This window comes from Dysidea avara, chromosome 3, assembly GCF_963678975.1.
Source record: "Dysidea avara chromosome 3, odDysAvar1.4, whole genome shotgun sequence".
Classification (NCBI taxonomy): Eukaryota; Metazoa; Porifera; class Demospongiae; order Dictyoceratida; family Dysideidae; genus Dysidea; species Dysidea avara.
The window spans coordinates 44876434-44901576 of record NC_089274.1 but is presented as its reverse complement, the minus strand read 5'-3'; the positions used below and the strand labels follow the sequence as shown (position 1 = coordinate 44901576).

The 25143-nt window shown below is 36.8% G+C and overlaps 4 protein-coding genes across 5 annotated transcripts in view; all 4 read left to right on the top strand.

The window, feature by feature from the left end:
* The window catches only part of LOC136251207 (polycomb protein suz12-A-like), a 39764-nt gene extending 32564 nt beyond the window's left edge, over positions 1-7200 (top strand). For both annotated transcript variants that reach the window (XM_066043618.1, XM_066043617.1), the window contains exons 9-13: positions 1338-1597; positions 5119-5267; positions 5612-5804; positions 6769-6848; positions 6903-7200. In XM_066043618.1, coding sequence (XP_065899690.1) covers positions 1338-1597; positions 5119-5267; positions 5612-5804; positions 6769-6848; positions 6903-7110 — 890 coding nt within the window. In that variant the 3' untranslated portion in view covers positions 7111-7200. The remainder of the gene's footprint in view (positions 1-1337; positions 1598-5118; positions 5268-5611; positions 5805-6768; positions 6849-6902) is intronic.
* LOC136251218 (N-acetyltransferase 9-like protein) lies at positions 7201-13266 on the top strand. Its single transcript, XM_066043630.1, has 7 exons — positions 7201-7314; positions 7373-7482; positions 10847-10906; positions 10960-11040; positions 12653-12712; positions 12767-12864; positions 13070-13266. The coding sequence occupies exons 1-7, from the start codon at positions 7238-7240 to the stop codon at positions 13223-13225; spliced, it is 642 nt and encodes a 213-aa protein (XP_065899702.1). The 5' UTR covers positions 7201-7237; the 3' UTR covers positions 13226-13266.
* Positions 13267-13280: 14 nt separating this feature from the next.
* On the top strand, positions 13281-15252 carry LOC136251212 (arf-GAP with dual PH domain-containing protein 1-like). The gene is made up of 10 exons (XM_066043625.1): positions 13281-13412; positions 13459-13545; positions 13638-13759; positions 13819-13910; positions 13962-14044; positions 14103-14209; positions 14270-14413; positions 14463-14546; positions 14614-14745; positions 14801-15252. The coding sequence occupies exons 1-10, from the start codon at positions 13397-13399 to the stop codon at positions 15053-15055; spliced, it is 1122 nt and encodes a 373-aa protein (XP_065899697.1). The 5' UTR covers positions 13281-13396; the 3' UTR covers positions 15056-15252.
* Positions 15253-15477: 225 nt separating this feature from the next.
* LOC136251215 (arf-GAP with dual PH domain-containing protein 1-like) lies at positions 15478-25143 on the top strand. The gene is made up of 11 exons (XM_066043628.1): positions 15478-15602; positions 15710-15799; positions 15858-15985; positions 16127-16218; positions 16272-16357; positions 16941-17047; positions 17096-17239; positions 17491-17574; positions 20240-20311; positions 20380-20439; positions 24768-25143. Exons 1-11 carry the CDS (start codon positions 15590-15592, stop codon positions 25026-25028), a joined length of 1137 nt encoding a protein of 378 aa, XP_065899700.1. The 5' UTR covers positions 15478-15589; the 3' UTR covers positions 25029-25143.

The following is a 25143-nucleotide window of genomic DNA, read 5'->3' as shown; positions in this document are numbered from 1 at the left end:
AGTCCCTGTAGTTGAGTAGTCATTGATAGCCCACAAAAAATAAATTCATAACTTTCTAAAATGACTGACCAAATTTTGGGGGTCTGTATTTAGCGGATCACGGATCAACGGATCACGGATCGGCGGATCACGTGATATGCATGCTCAACTCGATTTTGAGCACTGGGAAATTTTATACCCTAGTGTAACATACAGCATACTGTAGAATTTATATTTTATCCACAGGTAGGAAGCCTGAAGAGATTTCAATCGATACTATATAACTATAATAATTAGAGCGCGCGCGTATTAAAAATTTAACACACGTACAGAGTAAGATTATTTTAATTCACCTTAAAACTGAATCACTGATGTATTCTTTACACCAACACAATATTCAATAGACTAGTTCTGTATTGCAAAAACAAACGACAAAGGATACGCTAGCGCACTCACGTGTGAATAGGCTTCTAATATGTTGGCGTGTATCCTTTGTCGTTTGTTTTTGCAATACAGAGCTAGTCTATTGAGTATCGTGTTGGTGTAAAGAATACATCAGTGATTCAGTTTTAAGGTGAATTAAAATAATCTTACTCTGTACGTGTGTTAAATTTTTAATACACGCGCGCTCTAATTATTATAGTTATATAGTATCGATTGAAATCTCTTCAGGCTTCCTACCTGTGGATAAAATATAAATTCTACAGTATGCTGTATGTTACACTAGGGTATAAATATTTCCCAGTGCTCAAAATCGAGTTGAGCATGCATATCACGTGATCCGCCGATCCGTGATCCGCCGATCCGTGATCCGCTAAATACAGACGCCCCCAAATTTTTAGTCTTTCTAGCACTGCGTAACATGTTTTCTTTCTACCTGGTCTTTAAATGAATTTGAAACCAGGGATTGATTTTGGATAAGTCAGAGCAACATCCATAGTTTAATTGGATTTGAATCATAGTAAAAACACCATCATCTCAATGATAAGCATGGAAAACCTTATAAAGTGTGTTGTTACAATAAACAAGCATGTAAAGGCTTGATAACCAGTTGTTATCTGTATGAAGGCAAACTCACATGGACTAGTTCTGTGATTATTGTAGCACTTTCATTCCTCAGATGGCTGTAAATTTATATACGGTTGATAAGTGTGAAAAAATAGCGGCAGCAAAGTAAAGCATAAAAACAAGACTCCCATTAATATCCTAAGTCTATATATAAAACCAGGCATTTGTTTTCCTAATGTCCTAAAACTTATTTTCAAGAATAACTTGTATGGTGTAACAGCTACTAAGGGACAACACATTATTTACTGTAGCAATAATGCTGCCACTACTCATGTGCTATCTCACTTTAGACTACGTGGCAGGGAAGGACGTTGTGACTAAGCTCCCCCCTACTCCTGGTCAAGTCACCTTCCTCAACACGGCACAGAACAGTGATGCTAACACTCATCATCCAGTTGTGTACAACTTTCATTACCATGACAACAGTCACCTGCAGACAGAGGCCAGATACGGGATGAAGTGTCCATGGTGTTCACTGGATTGTGGTTGTCTGTATAGTCTACTGTGCCACCTCACTTTGTGCCACCCTAGAGTGACTTCTGTCTATACTGTAAGTGTAGTGCAATAGTGTGTGTGTGTGTGTGTGTGTGTGTGTGTGTGTGTGTGTGTGTGTGTGTGTGCGCGCATGCGTACATGTGTGCATGTGTTTGTTTGTTTGTGTGTTTTTACTCACGTTACTCCAGCTGTTTAATGAGGAACAGCCCACCCAGCTATAGCATCAATGGTTGCCTGGTGCCAACTGGGGAAGTAAATTCCCTTGCCTTGCTTAGGTCATTGTGATACTTCGGGTTTTTTGGTCTCTCTACATGAGACCAGGATGGTTCTCCTGCAGGTTACTAGCCCTGCCCCAGGAGGATTTGTCTGCACAAGACTAGTGCCTGAGTGGTGCACAGGCATCCCAGTGCTGGTTCACTGGTTGTTTCACACGGCTGCTGGAGGAGGCCCTGCCTTGCTTTGTGTGTGTAGTGTGTGTGTGTGTACGGACACATGTATGTGCTTGAATGTGTAATTAAATGGTGTTTAATCCATAAATTTCCATGTCCAACTGTTTATAGCACAATTGGATTACAGTTGGTCATGTAGGTCTATTGGTATGTAACTCACAGATTGACTGTATAAACAGTATTGCTTCTTTCTATTCACTAAGATGGAAACTAGTTTGCTCTCTGGAGTCTTCTAAATTAGATTTAAAGCCTGTCCTACATATTGAATGGTATTGAAGTAATGGAAGTAGGTGGATGGTTGGCATGGTGTAAAGAAACCACATTGTTTTTGTTGTTGTTGAATTGACAGAAATTCCCCTACTATTAATCAGTATGGGTTTGGTGTCATTTAATTTGTGATATCACTGTGATATCACATTCCAGCTACCTGATGTTGATTATAATAATTGATTGGATTTCTTCGTATTTCTGTTATGTTATGCAATCAGTTAACTACATATCTTAGAAGCACAAAAAATGATGTTAGGATTTACAAATTTCCCTCTTTCTTCAGTGCAACATTGATTAAAAATTTTCAAATGGAGAATTAGTGTATACTAAATGTAGTTTTATCTTTAGTATAGAACTTGTATTATATTCTGTGTTGAAAGTAACTTACTTGTATATGTGTGAGCTGTGTCAATTGTTACATATATATATAGCTAAACCTGAATATAGCTTACTGGAGCCAAGATCTGACAATGTACAACAAGATTTCTGCGAAAGAAAATTTTATACAAATATACTATCATTATTTGTTTGTGTATTGTCATTGCATAGTTAGTTGACTGATCATTCAGTATCAGTACTTTGTTATTCATATTTGCCCTGAACAGTATACAGGGCTCAACCCAGAATATTAACCTAGGGGGGGGGGGGGCGAAGTAAGTCACTTCGGATTCTAGGGGGGTCTGGGGGCATGCTCCCCCAGGAAAATTTTGAAAATATAGGTGTGAATATACTCAATTTTGGTGAAATTTTACTGTAATGCCATTGAATATTGACCATTGGATTATACAACTTTGAGATCAATTAAACCTTTCCATTTCTCAAGGCTTTAGGTATAAACCTAGGAGGGGCAATAGCTAACCCAAGGGGGGCCTGTGCCCCCTCCCCTCCTAGATTAATCCCTGCAATATTAAATTGTTGATGTTCACATATACTCCTACACTGTTGAGTATACTGTATCATGGTAGTTGTGTATATATGATACCTGTGGTACCATTCAGGTAGTGATGTTACATTAATGGAGGTGAATTTTCCAGGGAATTTTTGAAATGTATACATACCGTTCACTGTAACAATTGTATGTGGTGCAAACAGGATGATAAGTGCATCATTAATGGAGAGTAGAGTAGGAATGCAGTGGGACTTGTTAATACACTCAAAAATAGCATCACGAGGTCTCCGGACAAATAGTTGAGGTCCCTAAAGCGACCTGAGGATACCAGGACTGCTTGGTGGTGTCCACTTTTCACAGGGGTCACAGTAATCTTGCAAATGATGCGAGATTTGCAATGAAATGTTGTCATCCTTCTGCTATAAGAAATGACACATGCTAATATTTTAAGTATTGGGATCATCTGATGAAGATTTTATCATTTACTTGTCCAATTATGGGTTTCACATATTGTGGGGAAAGACTCTGTGGGGAATCTCCATGCCTTCTATATATATAAAAACACTCTTAATCTCTCTTATGCCATAATGTGTGTGTTTGGTAAAGCATTTGGGAATGTTCTGGCTATCAAGATGATCATATTTTGGGTGTAGGTCATTTTATCACTTTCCAGTCAATTAAGGATTCATAGCAGTTCTCACCATGTTGTAATGTGAGAATTAGCTTAGTCAGCACACAAGTCGTAGGTTTGCGAAAGCCATTGAAGTAGGTAACACAGTATCCTATAACTGACAACATAAACTTTTGTGACACAGGGTTTGTAGGCTCATTTTTTAAGTCAATCATTCCACAGCCAATGTCTAAAGTGATGAAGTAGAGAATGTGTCTTACTTAATGTTCTCTCTCCCTCAGCAGTGCAATATTTTGGCTTAAGATACACTTTGCCTTTCAAAGTAAATCAGCTAATCTTCAGCTATTACTGGTAGTACATGACTTAGTACCAGCTTTGAATGATGAAGCCAAGCAAGATACTGTACTGTTGGATTTCTGCGTAACCTTTGATTAAGTTTCACATCACTTCCTCCTACAGTGTCAAAGTGGAACTTATACCTTCTTTTAGCAAGTTGTACATGAAGGTTACATCTCTGATCAATCTACAATATAGTCCACACAGCCTCCTCATTGTTATATTTTTAAAAATCAATTGCTCATGATTGCTTATTGAAATGACTAGTTGTGTATACACAGAAGGTTTTGACTGCCTTCAACATGGGTGGGAAGGTGACAATTGAAGACCAATTTGTAGTACTAATATTATCAAAACAGGTCAAATAAACTTTCTATATTCATGTGGGTTATGTTTGTGAAGCAAAATGTTTGGGCTTGCTTTAGACCAAAAAATGCAAAAGTACTAAAATGCTTTCTTTTTACAAGGTAACCTGTTAATCAGGGCACTTGAAAATAAAGACACCTGCATAATCTGGACACTTGGTAGTGGATCATGTAAACTGACCTGGAAATCAGGACACCTTGATGATCAGGACACTTTGATTGGTCCCAAGGTGTCCTTAATGCACAGGTTTTACTGTAATACTTCTATAGGTTTGTGTCTTACCATTTTACAGTCTGTTTGCCTGGTCATCAAAGACTGAAGCTGCTCCGACAAATTGCTATGATAGTAACATAATGTTGTTTATGTTATTACCAGTTACAACCATTGTCAGCCAATAAGTCCATACTGAATGAATGTATCCCTTACCAGAATATAGAGCCAATATCATGTTTCATCAAGGATTGATAGATGCAATCATATTTTCTTCTATCTTTCAAATAGTTTACCTGTAAATATGTCTAGTACAAAGTAAATATTTTTTGTACTTTAAACTCACACATGTGAAGTACTCCTTGCAAATACTCATTTGATAGACACGTACAATAATTGGTTGTTGTTATTTTTGCTTTCTACAGCCTCTGAGGGATGGCTCACTAATTGACGTTCACATCACGAAGTCATCATCAGTTGTACCGCGTGTCTCATTGTCTGAAGGATTGCAAGCTGTGTCTTCTGGAAAATATTACAAGAAGAAGCCAGCAAGGACTGAACTAATGTTGTTTCGGTGAGAAAGCCTTTGCCTTACACCTCACGCGTTCTTGTGGTGGATTACCCTTTGCATTAAGCAATCACCTGAAATTACATCTCCCTTTTGTTAATGTAATTTACCTGCTTCCTTTTGTGGAGCATAGACAATATGAATATTTGTCTGATTGGCACATTCCAATTAACAGAGCTTCCTCTATCTTCCTTGTGTAATAGCTAAGGTGTACTTCATGACCTCATTAATAAAGACCACCTCATTACAGTGACCGTGTAAAGTACCTAAGGTATACTCCATGACCTCGTTAATAAGACCACCTCTTTATAAAGCCTTAATATTGATAAGACTTCACTGTATCTCTACAGAGCTGGAGTGCCTAATGTTGAGAACTTGAGCGTGTTCATGGCCCAGCCTTCAGGTGTGGTGGGCACTAAGGACGCAGTGTTACACACTCGACCATATCGCCATACAACAAGCATGTTTCCTTACTCTGCACTGGATGCAGAAGACAGTGAAGCTGAGGATACCCCTTCTTGGCTGCCAGCAAGGACCGCAAGGGTTTGTTTACTAAGTGTAGTGTACGTATATTATTATCGTGTGTGTGTGTGTGTAGTGAGCGTGCTATCATACTATACAGAAGTATTGTGATAGTAGGCTTGGGCTTTTCTGCTCAAAAATATCACCCAACTGTGCCTTCAGAGCAACCCCAAACACTTCCAACATTTAAAAAAAAATTTAACTGAAATTTTACTGATTGGGTAACTAGACAACTTACTGATGCCTTCAACCAAGCATAACTTCAACACTACAGGCTTGATTTCTTCACTGTTTGATATTAAGATATGCTTTTTTCACCTACCACAGCAGCTCCAACCTTTATCCTCCCAATCCTTTCTCCACTACCTGTAGGTGTTGTAGCATGTCGATGGCTCCTCACTGACTATCACATTTATAATGGAGATCACCAGTATTTTCTGTAGTGACTGGATTGGAATGGTCACTCTCTTATCTGTAATTGATGGGTGGGGTGTGTAAGATTAACATTTTCTGGTTTATTTTTATGAGCTTGATATTCCCTTGTACTTGTTTTGTAAAGTCTTGAAAATCATTATTACTTTTCTATTAATGATTTTGGATTATTAACCAAGCCTAGTGTCTGTTTGTCTTTAAGTGTTTCCATTATGGTGTGTGCTACTAATCACAGTGGTCACCATACACTAATTATAAAGGTGGTATTAGTACTGCTAAACAGTGAAGCGATGGAGTTTGTCTCCTTAATATACTTGTTAACTATCAAATGTTCTGTGAGATAAAATGGTTACCGTGTGGTTATTTGAGCCCGGCCGCATTACACATAAATATGCTGGGATTTCCCCAAAAATATTTTTGAATATGAAATGCATATCAAAATAATGTTTAGGATATGAACTTAGCTGGTTTAATAATACATCAAAGACAATGAAAACATTATATTATAGCACAGGTAATATAGTTAGGGAGACTTACCACAATCATTCTGCAGATGATTGATGAATTTACTGATGTCAATGAAGGCGAAAAAGAACTAATGAAACTATGGAATTTGTTTATAACAGAGAAAAAGTAAGAAATGTACTGTTAACCAATGTTGATATTAATTGACCGACACATTCACAGATTATTGGCTGATCAGCAAGTGCCTGGAGCATGTCTCGATTTTGCCAGTCACTACAAGCAGCAATTGAAGGAGAAAAAACTGCAGAGAAACTTTATCCAACATCTTGTGAGCTTACATGAGTTTGAGCTGCTCTCTCCAGCAGTCATGCACCAAGCTGTTACTATTTTATTAACATCAAATGAAGCTGACACTTCCGTCACCAGATAACCATAGGAACTTCTACCATATTAGGATATTATATTATGTGTATTTTGTTGTTCAATTTTAAGACCAAACATGAAATATTTATAATGTATTTATAGTCGATTGTGGGTTTCGTTTTTCTGGGTACTTTATGTATCGTAAAAAGGAGTATACGTTAGGAGGGGATAAGGTGGTACTTGTGCCATATTGTCCGGAACATGTGCCAAAGTAAGATGTATAATCGCTGTAGAAATGAGCGAGCTATAGACGTTCGATTGCTCGCTAGGTACCATAGTTGGATGCAGAGCGAGGAACTTCGCGAACAGACCGCCTCGGAGCGGCTAACTCTGCAGGAGGAATATGAGATGCAACAGAAATGGATATCGGATGATGACAGTATGTATAACAATAAGACTAAGGCTAGTTACAAATTAATTAATTATTGCTGGTTTCTAAAACTTTCAAGCAGGCCCCAACTCCTATGTGCTACCCCTGTAGTGGTCTTCAGGTAACTAGATGAATGCAGGTGTAGTGACAAAACCTGTAAAAATACTGCAAAGGGCATGTCCGTATACTAGTGATGTTTGATTTTTGGCTTTGGTACGATATCGATACGATAATTGGTAAAATATTGAAATTTCGATACTTTTTCGGCATTTTTTCTTCTGATTAATTGCATGGGGCAAATGTTTATAATTAGCAGCTATGCTTTATAGAATTTGTGATGAAGGTAATAACAAGCCTTGGAAACTGGTAGTCGCTTTTTAAAATGGTAAAACTGTACAGAACTAAGCTTCATTTCTACCGTGATTACACAATCACACACCAAAAGTTGTAAATTTACCAAAATATTACTCAATATGTTCAAAATTGTAGCAAACTATTGACTATACGATAAGTATTGATATCAGTTATAAAAATATTCAGATTTGATACGATGTCGGTATTGAAAAAATATTGCAATGTTGATAATTTTTCGGTATATTGCACATCACTACCGTATACCCAATAATACCACAGCCTCCTGGTGCTCATATCCTGAATTTAACTCCACACAATCGGCTAGAGCTGTTCTTCCTTGCAAGAGTAACAACTACAGCAACACTAAAAATACATAGTACAAAAATTAACTAAATGCAATATAGCTACAAGCTAGAACAACTGAATAATACAAAATCAAAAAAAGATGACAAACTCAAGCTAGTCATTAAGTAGATATGCATGGTAATCATGAATTGCTCGTAGTGGAGGCTTTTGATAGTAGCATGGAAGGAAGATGGTATTAAATTCCACCAATGAGGGGCAGTAAACCTGAAAATTTCTAGTGTAACCTCTGTGAATTAGCAAAAAAAATCATTTCTCCTGGTATTATAATGACAGCAACCAAACTGAATTGGAGGTGACATAGGAATGTTTTGATATTGGTGAAACATTAGACAAGAAGACTGGAATTGAATGAGTTTCTTAAGTGGCCACCAATTGAGTTTTGGGTAGTGCTGGGATACATGATCCTGAAGGGTCCATCACTTTTCAAAGGGTGTACAAAAATTTTAAATTACAGTGATTTTCTTTGAAATCAATAATTTCACACGTGATTTCAATTGTGAGATCACCATGGTTGGCACTCATGCAGCCAAGAGCCTCGTAATCAGTAAACTGGAAGGTTAATGAGAGTTATTATTCACTATTTGAAAGGTTGAGAAGCACAGGTGCTGGTAGCTGGCTAAGATCCAGGTGCTGTATGGTAGCTTTCCCGTATAGGATTTGTATCATCACGACAGGCAGATAAGACTATGACAATCAAGCCACATCATGTTTGAGCTCAGTACTGTTGTCCAGTTGCTGCAAGGTTTGATCCAGTGAATTGTTCTCCCCAAGACCACCTGAAGATTAAGCCACCTATGATGTGCACATTGCCTCAATAATTGGTCAGGGTGAGATTTTTCACGGGTTGTTGTACCTGTCAATTTAATGTTTAAGCATATTAATTGAGCATATCGATAACTATTATATGCAATAGCTCTGCAAGAAGGTCTGCTTAATAGTAAAACACTACTGGGAGGTTATTGTTTATTGTCATGCACAGCAACTATAGCACACTGTAGCTGGCTATGACTAGCTACCACGCCTACCATGGAACTTCACTTTTTTATTAGTCTGGACCTGCCCTGCTCCATGTTTGTCTTGTTTCCAGAATAGATTTGTTATCAGTATAATTTTTATTATACTCATGTGCTTGTCCATTGTCCTTTCCACTCTTATTCTATGGTGATGAAATTTATCCTTCAATATTTTGGATACTTTTGTGAAATCCAGTAAATACTTCCAGACTTATAGCATTTTAATTGGAAATAATTTCTAGTTTTCTTAATAGATACTGTTGGTGAGCAAGAAATATCTGTTTAAGTTGTATAATAAATTAAACGTATTTCATAGAAACCTAAAACCACTGAAATAATTCTTGTCAAGTGATTTTCATTTGCAGCAACAATTAGACCATGTGGTATACTGTGTCAGAGAACAGTTTTGTGTTTAGTTACTAGGGATCTGCAATACATATCGATACGGCAATATATCGATACAGCAAATAAGTATCATGATACGATACTGTACTTAGAAAATATTGATATATCGAAGTTTTCTAGTATAAACAGTCAGTGATTGCTCTATTACTGTAACAGTGATCTAGATACTCAAAAAGAAAGCCTCTCTATTTACCTGTCCTTTAAAGCAACGTTACGAGAAGCCATACAAATGTGTGTGTATTGGTGCTGCTGTTAACGCCTGTTATGGCTAAAATATTCTTACCCGGGTCTTCTAAATGGTTACACTTCAAGTATAAAGAACTGCACCACTAAGCAGTAAACAATCTGCTGATACTAGCCATCTTGACAACTCATCAAAATGCGGAGTAATCCAGACAAGCCTTTGTGGGAGCATGCATTAAAATGTCTAATTGTCTGGGTGGTGTACTAGAGACAGGTATCCAGGTAGAGATGTGCTTTCATACTAAACACACCAGCTATTTGTCATACTGTAGTTTATCATCACTCACTGAATAGACTGTATACATAGTGAATGTAGAATCAGTGTTGGCTCTTTAAGGTACAGATAAATTGGATATTGTTACAACTATTAGCTAATATGCCAGTCATAACTAGCCATGACCACTTCATTATAGTATCGTGATATAGTGTCGTATCGAACAGTTTATTGATGGTGATACGTGATACACAAAATGCACTGTATCGCAGAACACTATTAGTTCATCATGTCAGCAGTTTTTACCCGCATGTGCTCAGCATGTAACAGTTAGAAACTTCATTCAATTTCCAACAGCAATTCTTGTGACGTGTGATAAGCTATCTCCTAAACTGATCGAAAAGGCAGATACCTCAATAATCAAGTTTCTTTTGAACTGATAAGCATGGTAACCACTTACACAGTAACTGTTACGAGAGATATTAGACTGGGGATTAAATCAGAGGTCACTACTGTACTGGCAATCTGGATAGAGGTGTGCAGTACATTTTGGGCCATCCACTAGTGTATTAAATTAAGTAAAAGGGTAGCCACAAACAGGTAAGTTTTATAATTATCAATCAGTCAACAGTCATAATTCTACCAGTTTCCTACAATAGGGTGCAGATTCATGCATACTTGTAGGTATAATCATTTACATTGAGACATTACATGTAACCCCTACTAATTATTCACTAATTGCTGTATGTGATTATTATTGTTATTGTTATTGTTTTAGAGTCCACATTCATTGTGCTAAGCAAGCAACTATATGAAGATGTTTCAACCAGTGAAATTGGTCAGTACACCTAAAGCAAGCTCATACTTCACATATCATGGTATATGATACAGACAGCATGGTTGGTGATGTGAACTTATTCTTCAATGATTCTAGTGATGTTACATTAGCTGAGGTAGAAGTGATGGTTGCAGGTAATCACACGTACAGTAATGTAATTGCATACCTTGGAGCTGTAGATGTTACAGTGATAAAAGGTTTATGCAGTGTCCTATAACAAACATTTAGGTATCACCTTTAGTTAATTAGAACCAAACTGATGAGTACTTTTGGTATAGCAAGATTCCAACATCTGCTAAAATCATGTAATGATCTTTATGAAATTGTCACATTTTGTGCTATATATGTAGTCTTGTAGGGTGATGTATGCACTCCTTGATTCATCTGTGAAGAGAATAATCAACGGAGTGTAATTAGTATGCTTTTAAGGATAGTAACAGTACACTTTAAGGCGTAGGTAATGCCACACTTCACATCATAATGTTGCCGTGTTGTTTAAAAGTGTGTAATGTTTGGTTTGTTGATCAAAGCTTGATAGTCACTTTCTCTTTATAGTGGTCTCAGACCTTATGTGGGCCTTTTTACCAAGGCCACCTTATTGCTACAACCTCCATAGGTGCTGTGGTAGGGTTGAAACAGGTACCGTGGATATCCGGATATTAATTCAGTATCTGAATAGTGATTTATAGCCATCAGGACAATGGTAATTTAAGACAATTTTATGTTAAACTTTCTTCGATACCGAGTTTCTACACTATTCATTTTTACCAATTTAGCTGTCTGAATGTAATTGATCTCAACTGTGTGTACAACAATTATTATATTCATAAAAAAATTGTAATGCTTTATAGTAATTGATAATGTCATTATCCATAGGATATCCGGAAAGAGTTTGTTCGAGATAGCCTTAGCAGTATTAATAAGAATTTTCTTAATGTGTGTATTGGCAAAAGTGTGACATGCTGTCTAGTGGCTATGTGATGTAAGAAATGTTTTACATTGTGCTAATGATGATGCACACACATTTGTACCTTAACCTACAAACCTTGTGTTGTATTCAATTACGATAAGCCATATATCTATGTGAATTGCTTAGCATCTTTGAGCCAGTCTATTGGCCAAGGGAATTTGTTGAGTTCAGTGTACTTCTAGTGATGACCGGTTCTTAAGACAAGTTTAAGCTAACTATTACTCCCACTTCATAGGTTCATAAGTTCTTACACAACAGATAGATAATGAGTTACTGCACTAAGCATCTTCATATGTAAATGGCTTGTGGCTGCTAAGGTATAAGACCAAACTGAATTATAGCTAAGCTGTTGTAGTGTGTAGTACACACCTTATCTCTGGTAGACTTTGTGACTATATTTTGTGATCAGAAGTCACAGTACTCCAGTGATATATCGTAGCAGCAGTAGTAGTATTTGTCAGCAAGACTTACTATTGACTTCTTTTGCAGTGTTATACCCAAAATGGGTTTTGTATGATGTTAGCAGCTAATACCAATACCTACACGTATCACAAATAAAATTGATACGAATGTGACATTGGAAATCACACACCTGTTGCAATATGTAACTAATTCAAAATACATCACCAGCAAATAGAGTATTCATACAGGAGTTAAACAATGTGCTTGATTGATATTATGTATGTTAATGAATGTGTTTTATGGTTCCACATTCCAGCATAGCTACACAATACCTATCAGTGTACAGTTATAGCATTGCAATGTCATCTGTTTAGAGCCATCTGTCAGAAGACAAGGGCTAGCTAGTGAAGCAGTCCTGCTAATGATGCTTTATGGTACAGTGTGTATTCTAATACTTTAGTGTGTTACAGTATGTACATTATATACAGCAACTGAAGAACTCAATATTAACAAGTTTAGAGTTAAGATCCTGGAGAACAACACTGCAAGTCTTCATCTCTTTCAAACTAAATTAAATTTCACTGAGGTAATTAGTAGTAGTATATAGTGGGTGTGCATGATAGCTTTGATCAGGCAATAGTGCATGACATAGCTATACAAATCAGACTATGTCACATGATACCAGCCCAGTAAGGGGATGGAAGGCTTTGTTTGCATATGTATACGTTTCATGGCTATTAAGGTGACTGTTTATGCTACCAGAACCCACAATTGTGCTATGCTACCCACAGGTGGGCCGTAATGCAGTGTTTCATGAAGTAGTCCTGGAGCTCTGTGCGGTGACGGCAGCTTCAATCAAGGACAAGATGACAGCTGTTGGTTTGAAGAACAATCAACTAAACTGGAAATTGTATTCACCAAAACCAAGTCATTGTGACAACATATAGTATGATGTCATGTGTTATTTTAATAAGTTTTATTTACCTTACGTAATTTCACGTGATCATACGGTCATAGCACTTGGATGCTGTTGCTATATATATAAGCGGTTTGTTAATCATCATCGAAGAAAGTGGACAACAACTTCTAGCTACGTGCGTTCTTTTATTTCGGTAATTATGTCTCGCGTCAAAGGTAAATAAATGCGTCAAGTTCACCATGTCATTGCATGTTGTTATAGCTCTTTACGGTGAAGCAAATAGATCAGGAATAATCGCTGTAAGCAAGAAGAAAGGAAACCACGCTTGCTCAGAATGTGGAGAATTTGGTAAGGAAGCGCTGATAGCTGTAGTGGATACCGTTACAATTTTTAACTAAATAGCTAGCTATGTAATTACAGCTGTGCATGTTTAATTGCAGATCCAGTGTGGGCTAGTGTCGACCAGGGAGTGTTCGTGTGCATAAACTGTAGTGGTGTATTTCGATCATTTTGTCGAGTGAAATCTGTCGAACTGGACGACTGGTCAGAGAAGGAAATCGAGGTAATTTAGTTATAATAGCAAGCCTCGAGATATTCCTGATCACAACATTATTTCTGCAGGCCATGACTAGTAGTGGCAATAGTAAAGTGAACGAAGTGCTCGAGGCATCCGTACCTGATTGCTGGGTGAAGCCTTACCCCACTTGTAGAGAGTAAGTAATTGTCAATGCCAACACAAGAATGAGAACATGTACAATGTATAGAGTAATACGGAGAGAATGGATACTGGCCAAATATAAGAGGAAGGAATTTATAGCTACCAGGATTTCTCAACCTTATATATTAGGTACTGTCTGCAGTGTTGTTATAGTGGCTTGTGTTATGCATTAAATCTCTAAATATAGGCATTAAAGAAGGATGGCTTTTTAAGTTAAGGAAACAAGGAACAAAATGGCAACAGAGATGGTTTGTGTTAGATGGAAAATCACTTCGAATGTTCTACCAAAGTCAGGTACAAGATACAGTAAAAATAGCATACAACTGGTATGATTGAATGTCTTCATGTTGTTAGGATACTACACCCAAACACAATTTTCCTATTGAGCGGATTAATGTTACGTTAGATGTAGATGCGGAGAAGCCAAATTCAATGCAGATTATGGCTAGAATGGGAGGCAAAACTCGAAATGTATTTGTATATGCAGAAACTGGATCGGTTAGTGCTCTGTAGACTGGAAGGAATGTTACTGCATGCAATATTGTAGGAGTTGATAGAGTGGTACTGTGCCATAAGGTCAGCTAAACAGAAGATTTTGAAGGAAAAGCACCCAGATTGGCTGTCTGATAAGGTAGGGTTAACAGTATGTGGTGGGTATCCAATTGTTATGATGTGTGGTTGCTTAATTTATTGAACAGATCAAGGATCATTTATCACATGATTTTGTCAAATGTGGATACGTTAGAAAGACGCCTTCTGGTACAATTAAATTTCAAAAAAGGTGGTTCACATTGGAGAATGATCGACTGTGTTATTATGAAGGAACACTGGTAAGCTATAAGGATGGTATTATCATGGAGGTTATATGTACATACCATGTTATAGGATGCCAATCCACTTGGTGAAATTATGCTGGGATCGACTGCAGAGGGCTACTCTATAGAGGAAACTGTTAATCACGGAGAATTTGCTTTTGTACTGCACACGCCAAAGAGGATTTTCCCGTTGGTTCCTGTTCCTGAAAATGCTACGGAGAAGGCAGAGTGGGTCATGGCACTACAACAAATAATCCAACAACCACCAGAAAGTCCATCCTCCCCATCAATGAGAGGATCTACTTATGAACTTGATCTACTTTAATGCACTCATTACGGACACACCTACAGCAGCAGCAGCACTACTACATTGCACATGGCTCTGTTACGGCTAATATATATAAATACTGCATGGAATCTGTTGTATATACTGCATCCATGACCTGTGTACTTTATGTAATGATATGTGTACTGTGTACGACTATGACATTATATAATAAAGAGATTGTGGTAAATAATCAATCAGTCATCATGCAATTGTGATGTGCAAATATATACTATTCCTTGTTTCAATATTACATTAGACTTGTTTTTCTATTGATCAAGGCAAGGAAATAACTTGCAGGGTTGATGCTGCATCAATTTTGCCAGCTCATGATAGACTTCATGTATTAGGTATGCCTATGTGGCATGGTACCGTGACTGGCTTGTACCAATCTCAGCACCACTTATATCCGTAGCTAGTTGATATCTATATTGACAGCTCTTATAAGGTGTTAGTCTAAGTTATGCGCATGCGTAGTAATAGCATTCCAGCCGAATAGGTTATAGGTGTTCCGCCGGAGTGAAGTGATAGAAGATGTCAATCCGAGGTAAGTAATAATTTAGAGCGTGAAATGTTAATCATATAGCTACATGGCTGTACAATTAATGGGACATATCTACCGTGCTAATAACGATATTTTCATTCCGCTACCAGCTAGCGTCACCAGCGATAAAGCCAACAAGGACATAGATCTATTGGTCAACCAGGAGGGAAACTCCACTTGCTCAGAGTGCGGAAAAGAAGGTATGATCTTGCTGTAGAAAACAATGTTACTTTTAGGTATGGTGTATGGCTCGGACAGAACCTACTTGGGCTTCTCTGGAATATGGCGTGTTTATCTGCGTACACTGCAGCGGAGTATTCCGCGCTCTGTCTAATTCTAACTTGAAAGCAATCAGATTGGAAGACTGGGACGATGTTGGCGTTCAGGTAGCTAGTTACATATCTATAATTAAGTCATTAAAGGGTAAACTTCCTTTTATGGATGAAATAATTCAAAATATATGGCTGCTCAAGACATCTGTGTGTCTGATTTGTCATCCTGTAATTAATATCTTTAATGTGCAATAGATAATGAAGGATAATGGGAACATCAAGTCAAACGCTGTCTATGAGAAGGAAATACCAGATTGTTGGGTCAAGCCGTCTCCAGACAGCTGTCTGTGAGTTATTATTAACTTACATAGTCACCTACAATCAAATGTGTTGTGTGCAGCTTGTTACGAGAACAGTGGATCTATGCCAAATATCAAAGGAAAGAATTTACAGAAGCTCGGAATGCTTTACCATCTTATCTGACAGGTAACTAATTTCACAAATTTCAAAATGCAGTTAGTGAATTATATAGTTATGGTTAAAACATGCGTACAAAGTTCTTAAAGACCTAAACACAATTAGGATGAAGGTTATTGATACACTAATATCACGGTGTGTCACTGACATCATATAAACTCAAAGGCTACGTCTTGATATTGCAGCCACAGTTTGCCACTTTTTCTCGCTGTTTTTTATCTTCTTCCCTCAGGGAAATTTTCTAAAACACTTAAATGGTTTCTATGCTGTTTAGAAACCCTCTGACTTTGCCAATTTTTGTTTGATTAATATAGTTTGACAAGCTAGATCACAAGCAACTATCTAGTTGGTGACTTTACCACAGGTCTCTATTCTATAGATGGCATAATAATTATATCCTTCAAAGGAAAATTTAAGCTCTAATGCCTGGCTACAGTTAGCTTAATGCATGCGTGTATGTTGTGGATATCAAGTTTCTGAAATTATATTAGTGGTTTTATAAATAGAGGGGGAAATATGGTATAGAATACTTAGAGTGTCAATAAAGTTTACATATAAAACACTCTAATAGAACATACACTTGCATATTTAGGTGAGAAAGCTGGCATGCTTTTTAAGCTAAAGAAACAAGGAGACAAATGGCAACCGCGATGGTTTATTTTGGACAAAACTACCTTGAGTATGTTCCTAAACAGAGAGGTATGATGATATTACAAACATTTGTCAATAAATGCATATGTATTATAGGACAAAGCTCCGAGACATGAGATACCAGTTTTACAGTTGAATGCAATAATCAATGGAAATTTTGGTCGCATGAACTCTATGCAGCTTATAACTCGAATGGATGGGAGGACTAGAAACATATTTGTCTATGCCGAGAATGGAAGGGTAATGGCCAAGCTTTTAATATGGTAGAATATTGAATCCAAGAAAAAAATTGCATGATGCTTAGATTACAAGTTGGATATTACTACAAAACACTTAAGCTGATTGTGTGTATTTGTATTGCTCATTAAATGTCAACCGCACATCTATAATTAATATAGCTATAGGCCATTTGTTAAGCCTTTCACCATACCATAAGTGTATGTTTTATTAGAGTGTTTCATTGTAGTTGCATGGTGATATTGTTGTGCTAGGAAATCATTGAATGGTACTGTGGAATTAGAGCTGCCAAGAAACATGTTATAGAATCAAAAGACCCTGGAATACCAAGACAAGTAGTAAGTGCATTTACCTGTGCTTAAAGTATGTTCTTATACCACAATATTGTATAATACAGTAATCCTTCAATTATCCTCCTCCCTTGGTATCAAGATGTGCTCAGATAATCAAAAGTTGAGGCCCACTGATTTATATACAGAGCCCTGTACAATTACTATAATAAAATGCACACCTTAGACAAAATACTCTAGTGGATAACCGAGTGTCCAGATAATCCGAGGTCAGATAATTGGGGGAGTACTGTATCTGATATTTTAATCTTATGAGCCAGCTCAATATAGATGCCCTTGGGGTAAGACAGCAGTAAAATAGTCGTTAGCTGTTCAGCACTTGACAGCCAGTGCTCGGGGTGGTGGCAAGGACATTTCATCTCACTCAGGAAAAAGTTGTGCTTTAAACATGTATTTGGTGACATTTTATTTTGTGAAGTCTGTGTTGTGGCAGTGACTTTTTATGCATGCAAAGATTAATAATTGTGAGATTCCTTAAGTTGGCAAAGTTGTTAAAATTTTACTATTGTGCTGATTTTAATTTCGCACTAAAACTTAATGTACAATAGTTAGAGACCTACCACAAGGATCTTAATGATTTTAAAAACCCGAGGTGAAGCTGAGGATTTTTAAAGCCACAAAGATCTAAGTGGGCAGTCCTAACTGACTTAAAAATTATGTGGGTTTATTTATACTAGTAGATAAATTGATTGATTGTGGGTTGAGTAAAACATCATCATGTCATCATATCTTGCACAAAATGTAAACCTTCTACATTGTTAAATGTAAAAAGAAGCTCACTGATTTGTTCTGCCTTCTGAGGGAGGCAAAGCAGATCAATGATCAATTGTGAAATCTGCAATGCTACTCAGCACATCAGTGATCATTATAGTGAGGTGTGCTGTGTGTTGACTACTTGAACTGGAGACAGGAGGTCTCATTTTAGAGAGAACCTCTCCAGAGGTCTCTGACCATTTTAGAGAACTTCTCCAGAGGTCTTTTAGAGATTTTAAAGACCTTATTATCTCCCAAAGATCAAAGGACTTTATGCATACCATTTTCTAAGGTTAGTTAGTCATTCATTGGGGGGCATTTGTGCCACAAAAGTTAAAATACCTTAATAGGAAGGACCATTATAGTGTCCAATGATAAGATTGATTTTCTCTTTGTCTTTGGGTCAAGAAAAATGATTCTCCCAATTCAACAACAAAGAAAAAAGTGATCTAGTGACTGTGAATAATAAGTACCTAGAGTGCTGTAGTTAACCTCAGTTAACAAGTTTCAACTAACTAAACATTGAAACTGATTGCTCTATGCAAGTGTATGAAAATAGCTTTTCTGCTCACAATCAAAGCTGAGTACTAGATGGTCCCATTGTTTGGATAACTGTATCTGTATTGTGTAATATAAATGTAGCCCACACTGACATGATCCTGCCATAAGTAAATGTTTGTGTGTGCATGCATGTGCCTTGCTGCCTACTCATTACTGTGCTAGAACTAGACATTTAAAAATGCTCCATGCATATCATCTGAACCTAAGTAGCTAGTGCCGACCAGTGCTCTTGGCATTTGAAAGAGGGTACAAATCAAGTACAGATTGTATCTTCCTGTGAAAAGCTCATGATCACCTGAATATTTTATTAGACTATACCCTCCGATTGTTATATAAGAGTGTTTACAAATCATTGCTACTAGCTTTCTTGAAACCTTAATGGATTTTCCATTAGTTCATATGTGTGTGTTTGTGTAAGGCATCACAGCCAATTGTAGAGCACTGGCAGGTTTGGTGCTTGCTGATGCCCAGTTGCTGTTCCTTGAACAAAGCCTTTATTCACATTGCTTCTGTGTATATATCCAGCTGTAAATGGGATACTGACATTAACTGGGGAAGCAGCCCACTCTTCTAAGTCATCATATGGGTAGCTGGTGTTAACTGGGGAAGCAAGTGCCAAGTGTCCATGTCTCAGTGAGGTTTAGGTGGAATATTGTGTGCCCACACTTTCACTTTTACCTGAAAGCTTTGCTTTGTGTGTATAGTGTGTAGTGTAGTGTAGTGTAGTGTAGTGTAGTGTAGTGTAGTGTAGTGTAGTGTAGTGTAGTGTAGTGTAGTGTAGTGTAGTGTAGTGTAGTGTAGTGTAGTGTAGTGTAGTGTAGTGTAGTGTAGTGTAGTGTAGTGTTGTGTATAGTGTGTAGTGTAGTGTTGTGTATAGTGTGTAGTGTAGTGTAGTGTAGTGTACATGCATTACAACCCATAGTATAGTGAGTATTGTTATAGGAAAAATGTTGTTAAAATTTTTCATCAATAGCTATGTAGTATAATGTGAAGTGATGAATTACCTATTTAACAAATAGCTAGCAATTCACTTCCACTAATTGATAGGCACCGTCCATAAGGGATAATTTCCATTGCACTTCAGTACAGTAAGCTTACAGGAACTTTGTATCACCAGTTTGAGCTCGGCTAGCAACTGAAGTGCTACTTATCAAAGTCATTGTCCCCTCAGCCTAAAAATATCCAGCTGCGAGGGTTCTGGCAATTGCATTATAGGTGTAGTCAGTCTCTTTTTGTCTACAATATGTTTAATTTTTGATCTATGCATGGTACTTCACTTGTGCAAGTAGCATATAATAGTGCTTTTTCATAGTCTTATTATTGTCTTTACTTCTTGTAGATTTTACAGGAACTTTCTGAAGACTTTGTGAAGACTGGATACTTGCTTAAGACTCCACCAGGAACTATGAAAGTATGGAATATTAGTAATATATATATATATATATGTATAGTTGTCATTTAATGTTACACTGTTTTCAGTTTCAGAAACGATATTTTGTCCTGGACAGTCACAGACTAATGTACTTCAACAGTTCAATGGTAAGTTTTGTTACCATTAATATTGTTATTATTGTTATTAATGCTTTGCATTGTTTTGGGCACTCTAGAATACCTATGCTCTAAACATATTTTTTGTCTAAAATTGATTGAGTTTAGCTTAGTTAGTTAGCATCATAATTCCAATACAAAAAAGTTTGCAATCTAATTTAGTGACTTCCGCACTATATATTATATGATTGTCATTATTAGGTTTTTTTCTGCATAATAATTCACATAGTTACTCTATTTTCATGAGGTTTCATAATCGATATGACTTTCTGATATGAAACTTATTAAAAATGTGGTGATTGTATTGCCTTAATATCCACAGAACTAACTATGGTTTCATATGCCTGAATCCTTGTAGACAGCACTGGAATGTGATTGGGTACACGTTTTGTGGCCCATAGAAATCACCAAGGACAGTTCTAGAAAATTTGGTGACCATTTTCCAACCCTAAGCTGTATATGTGCTTTCCCATGCAATGTGGTCACTGACACTGACACGGTAGCTGATCCAGCTATAGAGCATGGTAGCTACATCCTAGTCTATAGATGATAGCTAAAACGAACTATTCAAATAGTTCAATATTCATTCTAAATCAAGTGGATATTCTATAGATGTATATTTTACAATGGTAAAGCAATAGACATCAAATCTTTATGAAATGTATTGCCATTTTCTTACGAAATAATTTTAAGTGTGTTTGTGAATCAAATACATACATTTAGAATATTCGAATACTTTCAAAATTATTCGCTTCATTAGCATTTAGAATATTCGTTTTAACCTTAAAATTTACCCAATCAGTTTCACTGTTAAACTATACCAATCCAGGCAAGAACTGAACCTTTTTCCAAAGTCAAAAAAGTATTTGAAATGACAAAAGCTATTTTTAGAGTTGCTCAAGTGCTGGGACAAATTTGGCCACTAAATGTTAGTTATACTTATACATATGTGCAGCGCTCAATTATAACTACCTGACTTATACCACATACACAATTTGTTGCTGAATTATATGATTATTTACAATGATATTTTACAAGAAACTTCACTTTAGCTGGCTGCTATATTAGAATATTTCAGACTCCTTATAGTGTGTCATGTGTCAAGAAAGCTGGCATGTCGGTATATTGATAGGAAGAAAGAAAAGTACTACTATTCATGCGTAATGATTATTACATTGCTAATGGCTCTCCATCTTCAGCACTCCACCTTCAGCCACTCCACGTACTAAGATTGTTTTATGCACACACTTGTGCAATACAAACCCTCAGATTTCGGCTTAATATCATTTTTTCTTCCCTGTTACAGGGGTTTAGATTTATCTTTTTTTTTCATATATACAGTTTACAAAAACATCATAAAATGCAGTTGCACAATTCCATCATCTTAAAAACTGTGCGTAAAGTAAGGATGCATTAAGATGAGTTCATGTCCTAAGTTTAGTGCAAATCTGATAAATATTAACAGAGTTATGGACAGTTATTTTCTGATATTTTGTAATGCTTACAGTACAAACTGTTTATAAGAGACTAAATTGGTCAGTAAATAGGTTAGCCATCATAACTCAAACCTTTTGTGATGCAGTGACAGCTAAGGAGTTGCAAAGAGAAAAACAACGTGGTGTAAATTCAGGGGGTCTGATAGAACAGTCACTGAGAATTTTAAAAAGTGCATGAACAAAGTCAAACCAGGGACATCTGACTTCACTACTGAACTGTTGTTGTTAGTTAATCAGCTCTCTTAATTTCTATCTTACAAAAAGTTATAGTTTAAATCTACACATGTAATACTAGAAGTTCATGATTTCCTAGAAGTCCTTGAAAAATGTGCACTCTATTAGAGTATTACAGTGTCACACAATACAACCCTATTATAACTTTCCATAAATATTACTGTATCTGTAGATAAGAATAAAACAAACCCCAAAGCCAGTTTATGGTGGCTTTGGGGTAGCTATTTAATTTCAAAAACCATGCACAAGCTGTAAAAAAAGGTGTGGCCATTAAACACCTGAAGCTGTGAAATCAAAGGTGGTGGCCGAAAAATGGCTGCTAGAATATTATAATGCCTGTTTAATAATGCGCAGCCATTAATAAAATTATTTACATACAGCCATATGCATTTCTCAACTACCACCTTTGATTTCACAGAATTTCACTCTGGCTTTTTAAGGTCTCACCCTTGATTACTATAGCAATGATCAAGCACACTATTATATTATGCATTGTGTTTCCATAGTGATCTGATCATTTTACAATTCCGTAGTGAAACTTGGAGTATTGCTATAGGTGGAAGGGTAGAAATAAGGAAAGCAAAATTTTAATGGTGTAACTACAAAGACGTATAAATGGAATCAAATATCTTGAAGTGTGGTAGTACTTAATAGTAGGGAATAGGCTATCAAGTACAAGTATACCTTCAAAGTTACTGAGATGTTTCCAATGAGCTTTTATGAAATTTAAGCAGATGCTTAAGTTAGACATGCACATTTTAGCATTTACCATGCTACATAATGTACATTGTATACATTGTGGACTTGCCTTTGTTATCAAGACACATAGTAGTGTGTTGTGTGGCCAAGAAAGCTGGCCGTGAGTATATTGACAGGAAGATAGAAAATAGCTTTTCACGCATGCATAGCTTTATGGCCCCTTCTGTAAAGCACACCATTTTTGTAAGCCACATAGCAAATTTGATTAAATTCACAACAGCCATTTGTGAGTTATGGGTGTTCAAAATTTCGATTTAATTTCTTTGTTTTTCTTATGCCGTACAGGGGCTTCAATTTATATTCGCACACCTTTGCAAAAATTGCTATGAAATGTAAATGTGTAATTTGATTGCCTTGATCTTTGGCACAAATAAAGAGCGCATAAAGGTGAATTCACCTACCAAGTTTGCTGTTAATCTGATGAACATATCCAAGGAGCTATGAGCATTTATTCACATAAAAAAGATCAAACTTTAATTCTGTCACGGTTACAGGACCAAGTATGGAATAACTTGAAAATTGGTGTGTACATAGGCTGATTATCATAGCAGTGCATAGGCAGTGGAGGGGGGCCATGGCCCCCCCACTTTTATGGGACACTGTTTGCAAGTCTAATAGAACAGTCAGGATCTGGATACTCTAATGGAGCAGTCACAGTAGCAAGCTAGCAAGTTAGTGTAGCAAGCTACTAACTTAGCTACGTATGTGTGGTTATAAATAAGGAGATATAATTGGTGGAGAGCAGCTATTGTCAGCAGGTAGTGAGTGATCTTTTTTTTTTGTTTTTTGGTCTTTAACTTACAGCTTGCCTGGCCCCCTCACTCTTTGGCCTGCTCCACCGCCCCTGTAGCAGTGCCTTTTATTAGTTTGAATATCAATAGAATTACAGATACAAAGTTATAAAGCAAAAGCAGAACAAGTGTAAAATTGCTGGATCGAGATACTCTGATAGAGCAGTTAGCACAGGGTAAAAAATGTGCACTAAAAATGTCGAGAAAAAAAAGAACTTACCAGAGTTCAAACCAGGGACCCCCGGCCCATATGTAACATCCACATCCTTACCCTCTGAACCAGTTATCTTCGCTGATCACCTCACTTAATTTCTGCTTTATAGCTAAATAGTTTTTATCTGCTTATTAGCAAATGTTTGCAATTTCATAGATCTATCAAATAGAAGTACAAGATTGTTCTAGAACATTCTATGTATGTTCTATTAGAAATTCTCAAAAAGTGTGCACTCTATTGGAGTATTACAATAATATTACCAAAATTAATATTGAAGTATATTTTATAAGTCTGTCTTCAATAATCATCATTGTGTTTGTAGAAAAAACAAACCCTAAAGTCAGCCATAGGCTGGTTTTTAGGTACAAAAAGAAGTGAGATTCGCACAAAAACAGTCAAGCTGTGAAGCCTTAAAAACCCTGGTAGTGAAAAAAAAGTTGGAAAATCAAAGGTGGCGGCCAAGAAATGGCTGCAATGATGTTAATGTTAATAAATTTTAATAATGCATGCAGCCATGATGTTAGTAAATTTTAATAATGGTTGTGTGCATTATTAAAAATTAGTTGGCTGCCACCTTTGATTTCACAACTTTTTCACCCAGGTGCACCATTTTTTCACAGCTTGGCTGTTTTGTGTGGATTATTAATACTTTACAGAACTGTGCAACTAAATATCTAAGAATGTCCAGTGGCTATCGTGCAGCAATACACCATTTTATGGTGCATGGCTCATAGCTATGTAGCTTATTGGGTTAGTAATAACAGTCTGACTTTTTTGCAAGAACAGCTAAGGATTGACATAGCTATGTTTTATTACATTCTATAGGATGCCACTCCATTGGGTGAGATCATATTAGGGACAATAGCTGATAAATTCACCATCGATGAGGAGTCTCTTGCTGGGGAGTACTCATTCACTCTACACACACCATTCCGAGATTTTCCACTGATTGCAGAGAGCCAAGAGGAGAAGGGACAATGGGTGAAAGCATTCAAACTAGTGTTTGAACACATCATTGATACTGTCCCCATGTCCCCACGTGCTCGATGCTCCACCTATGAACTGGAACTTCAATACAGCTCTTAGAATTAATACCCCAACTGCTGTTTCATCACCCATTTAGCAATACAAACACTAACATTACACGTATTTCAATGTATTTGTTATTTCTTTGACGTATTTATAAATCCGAAAAAGTTTA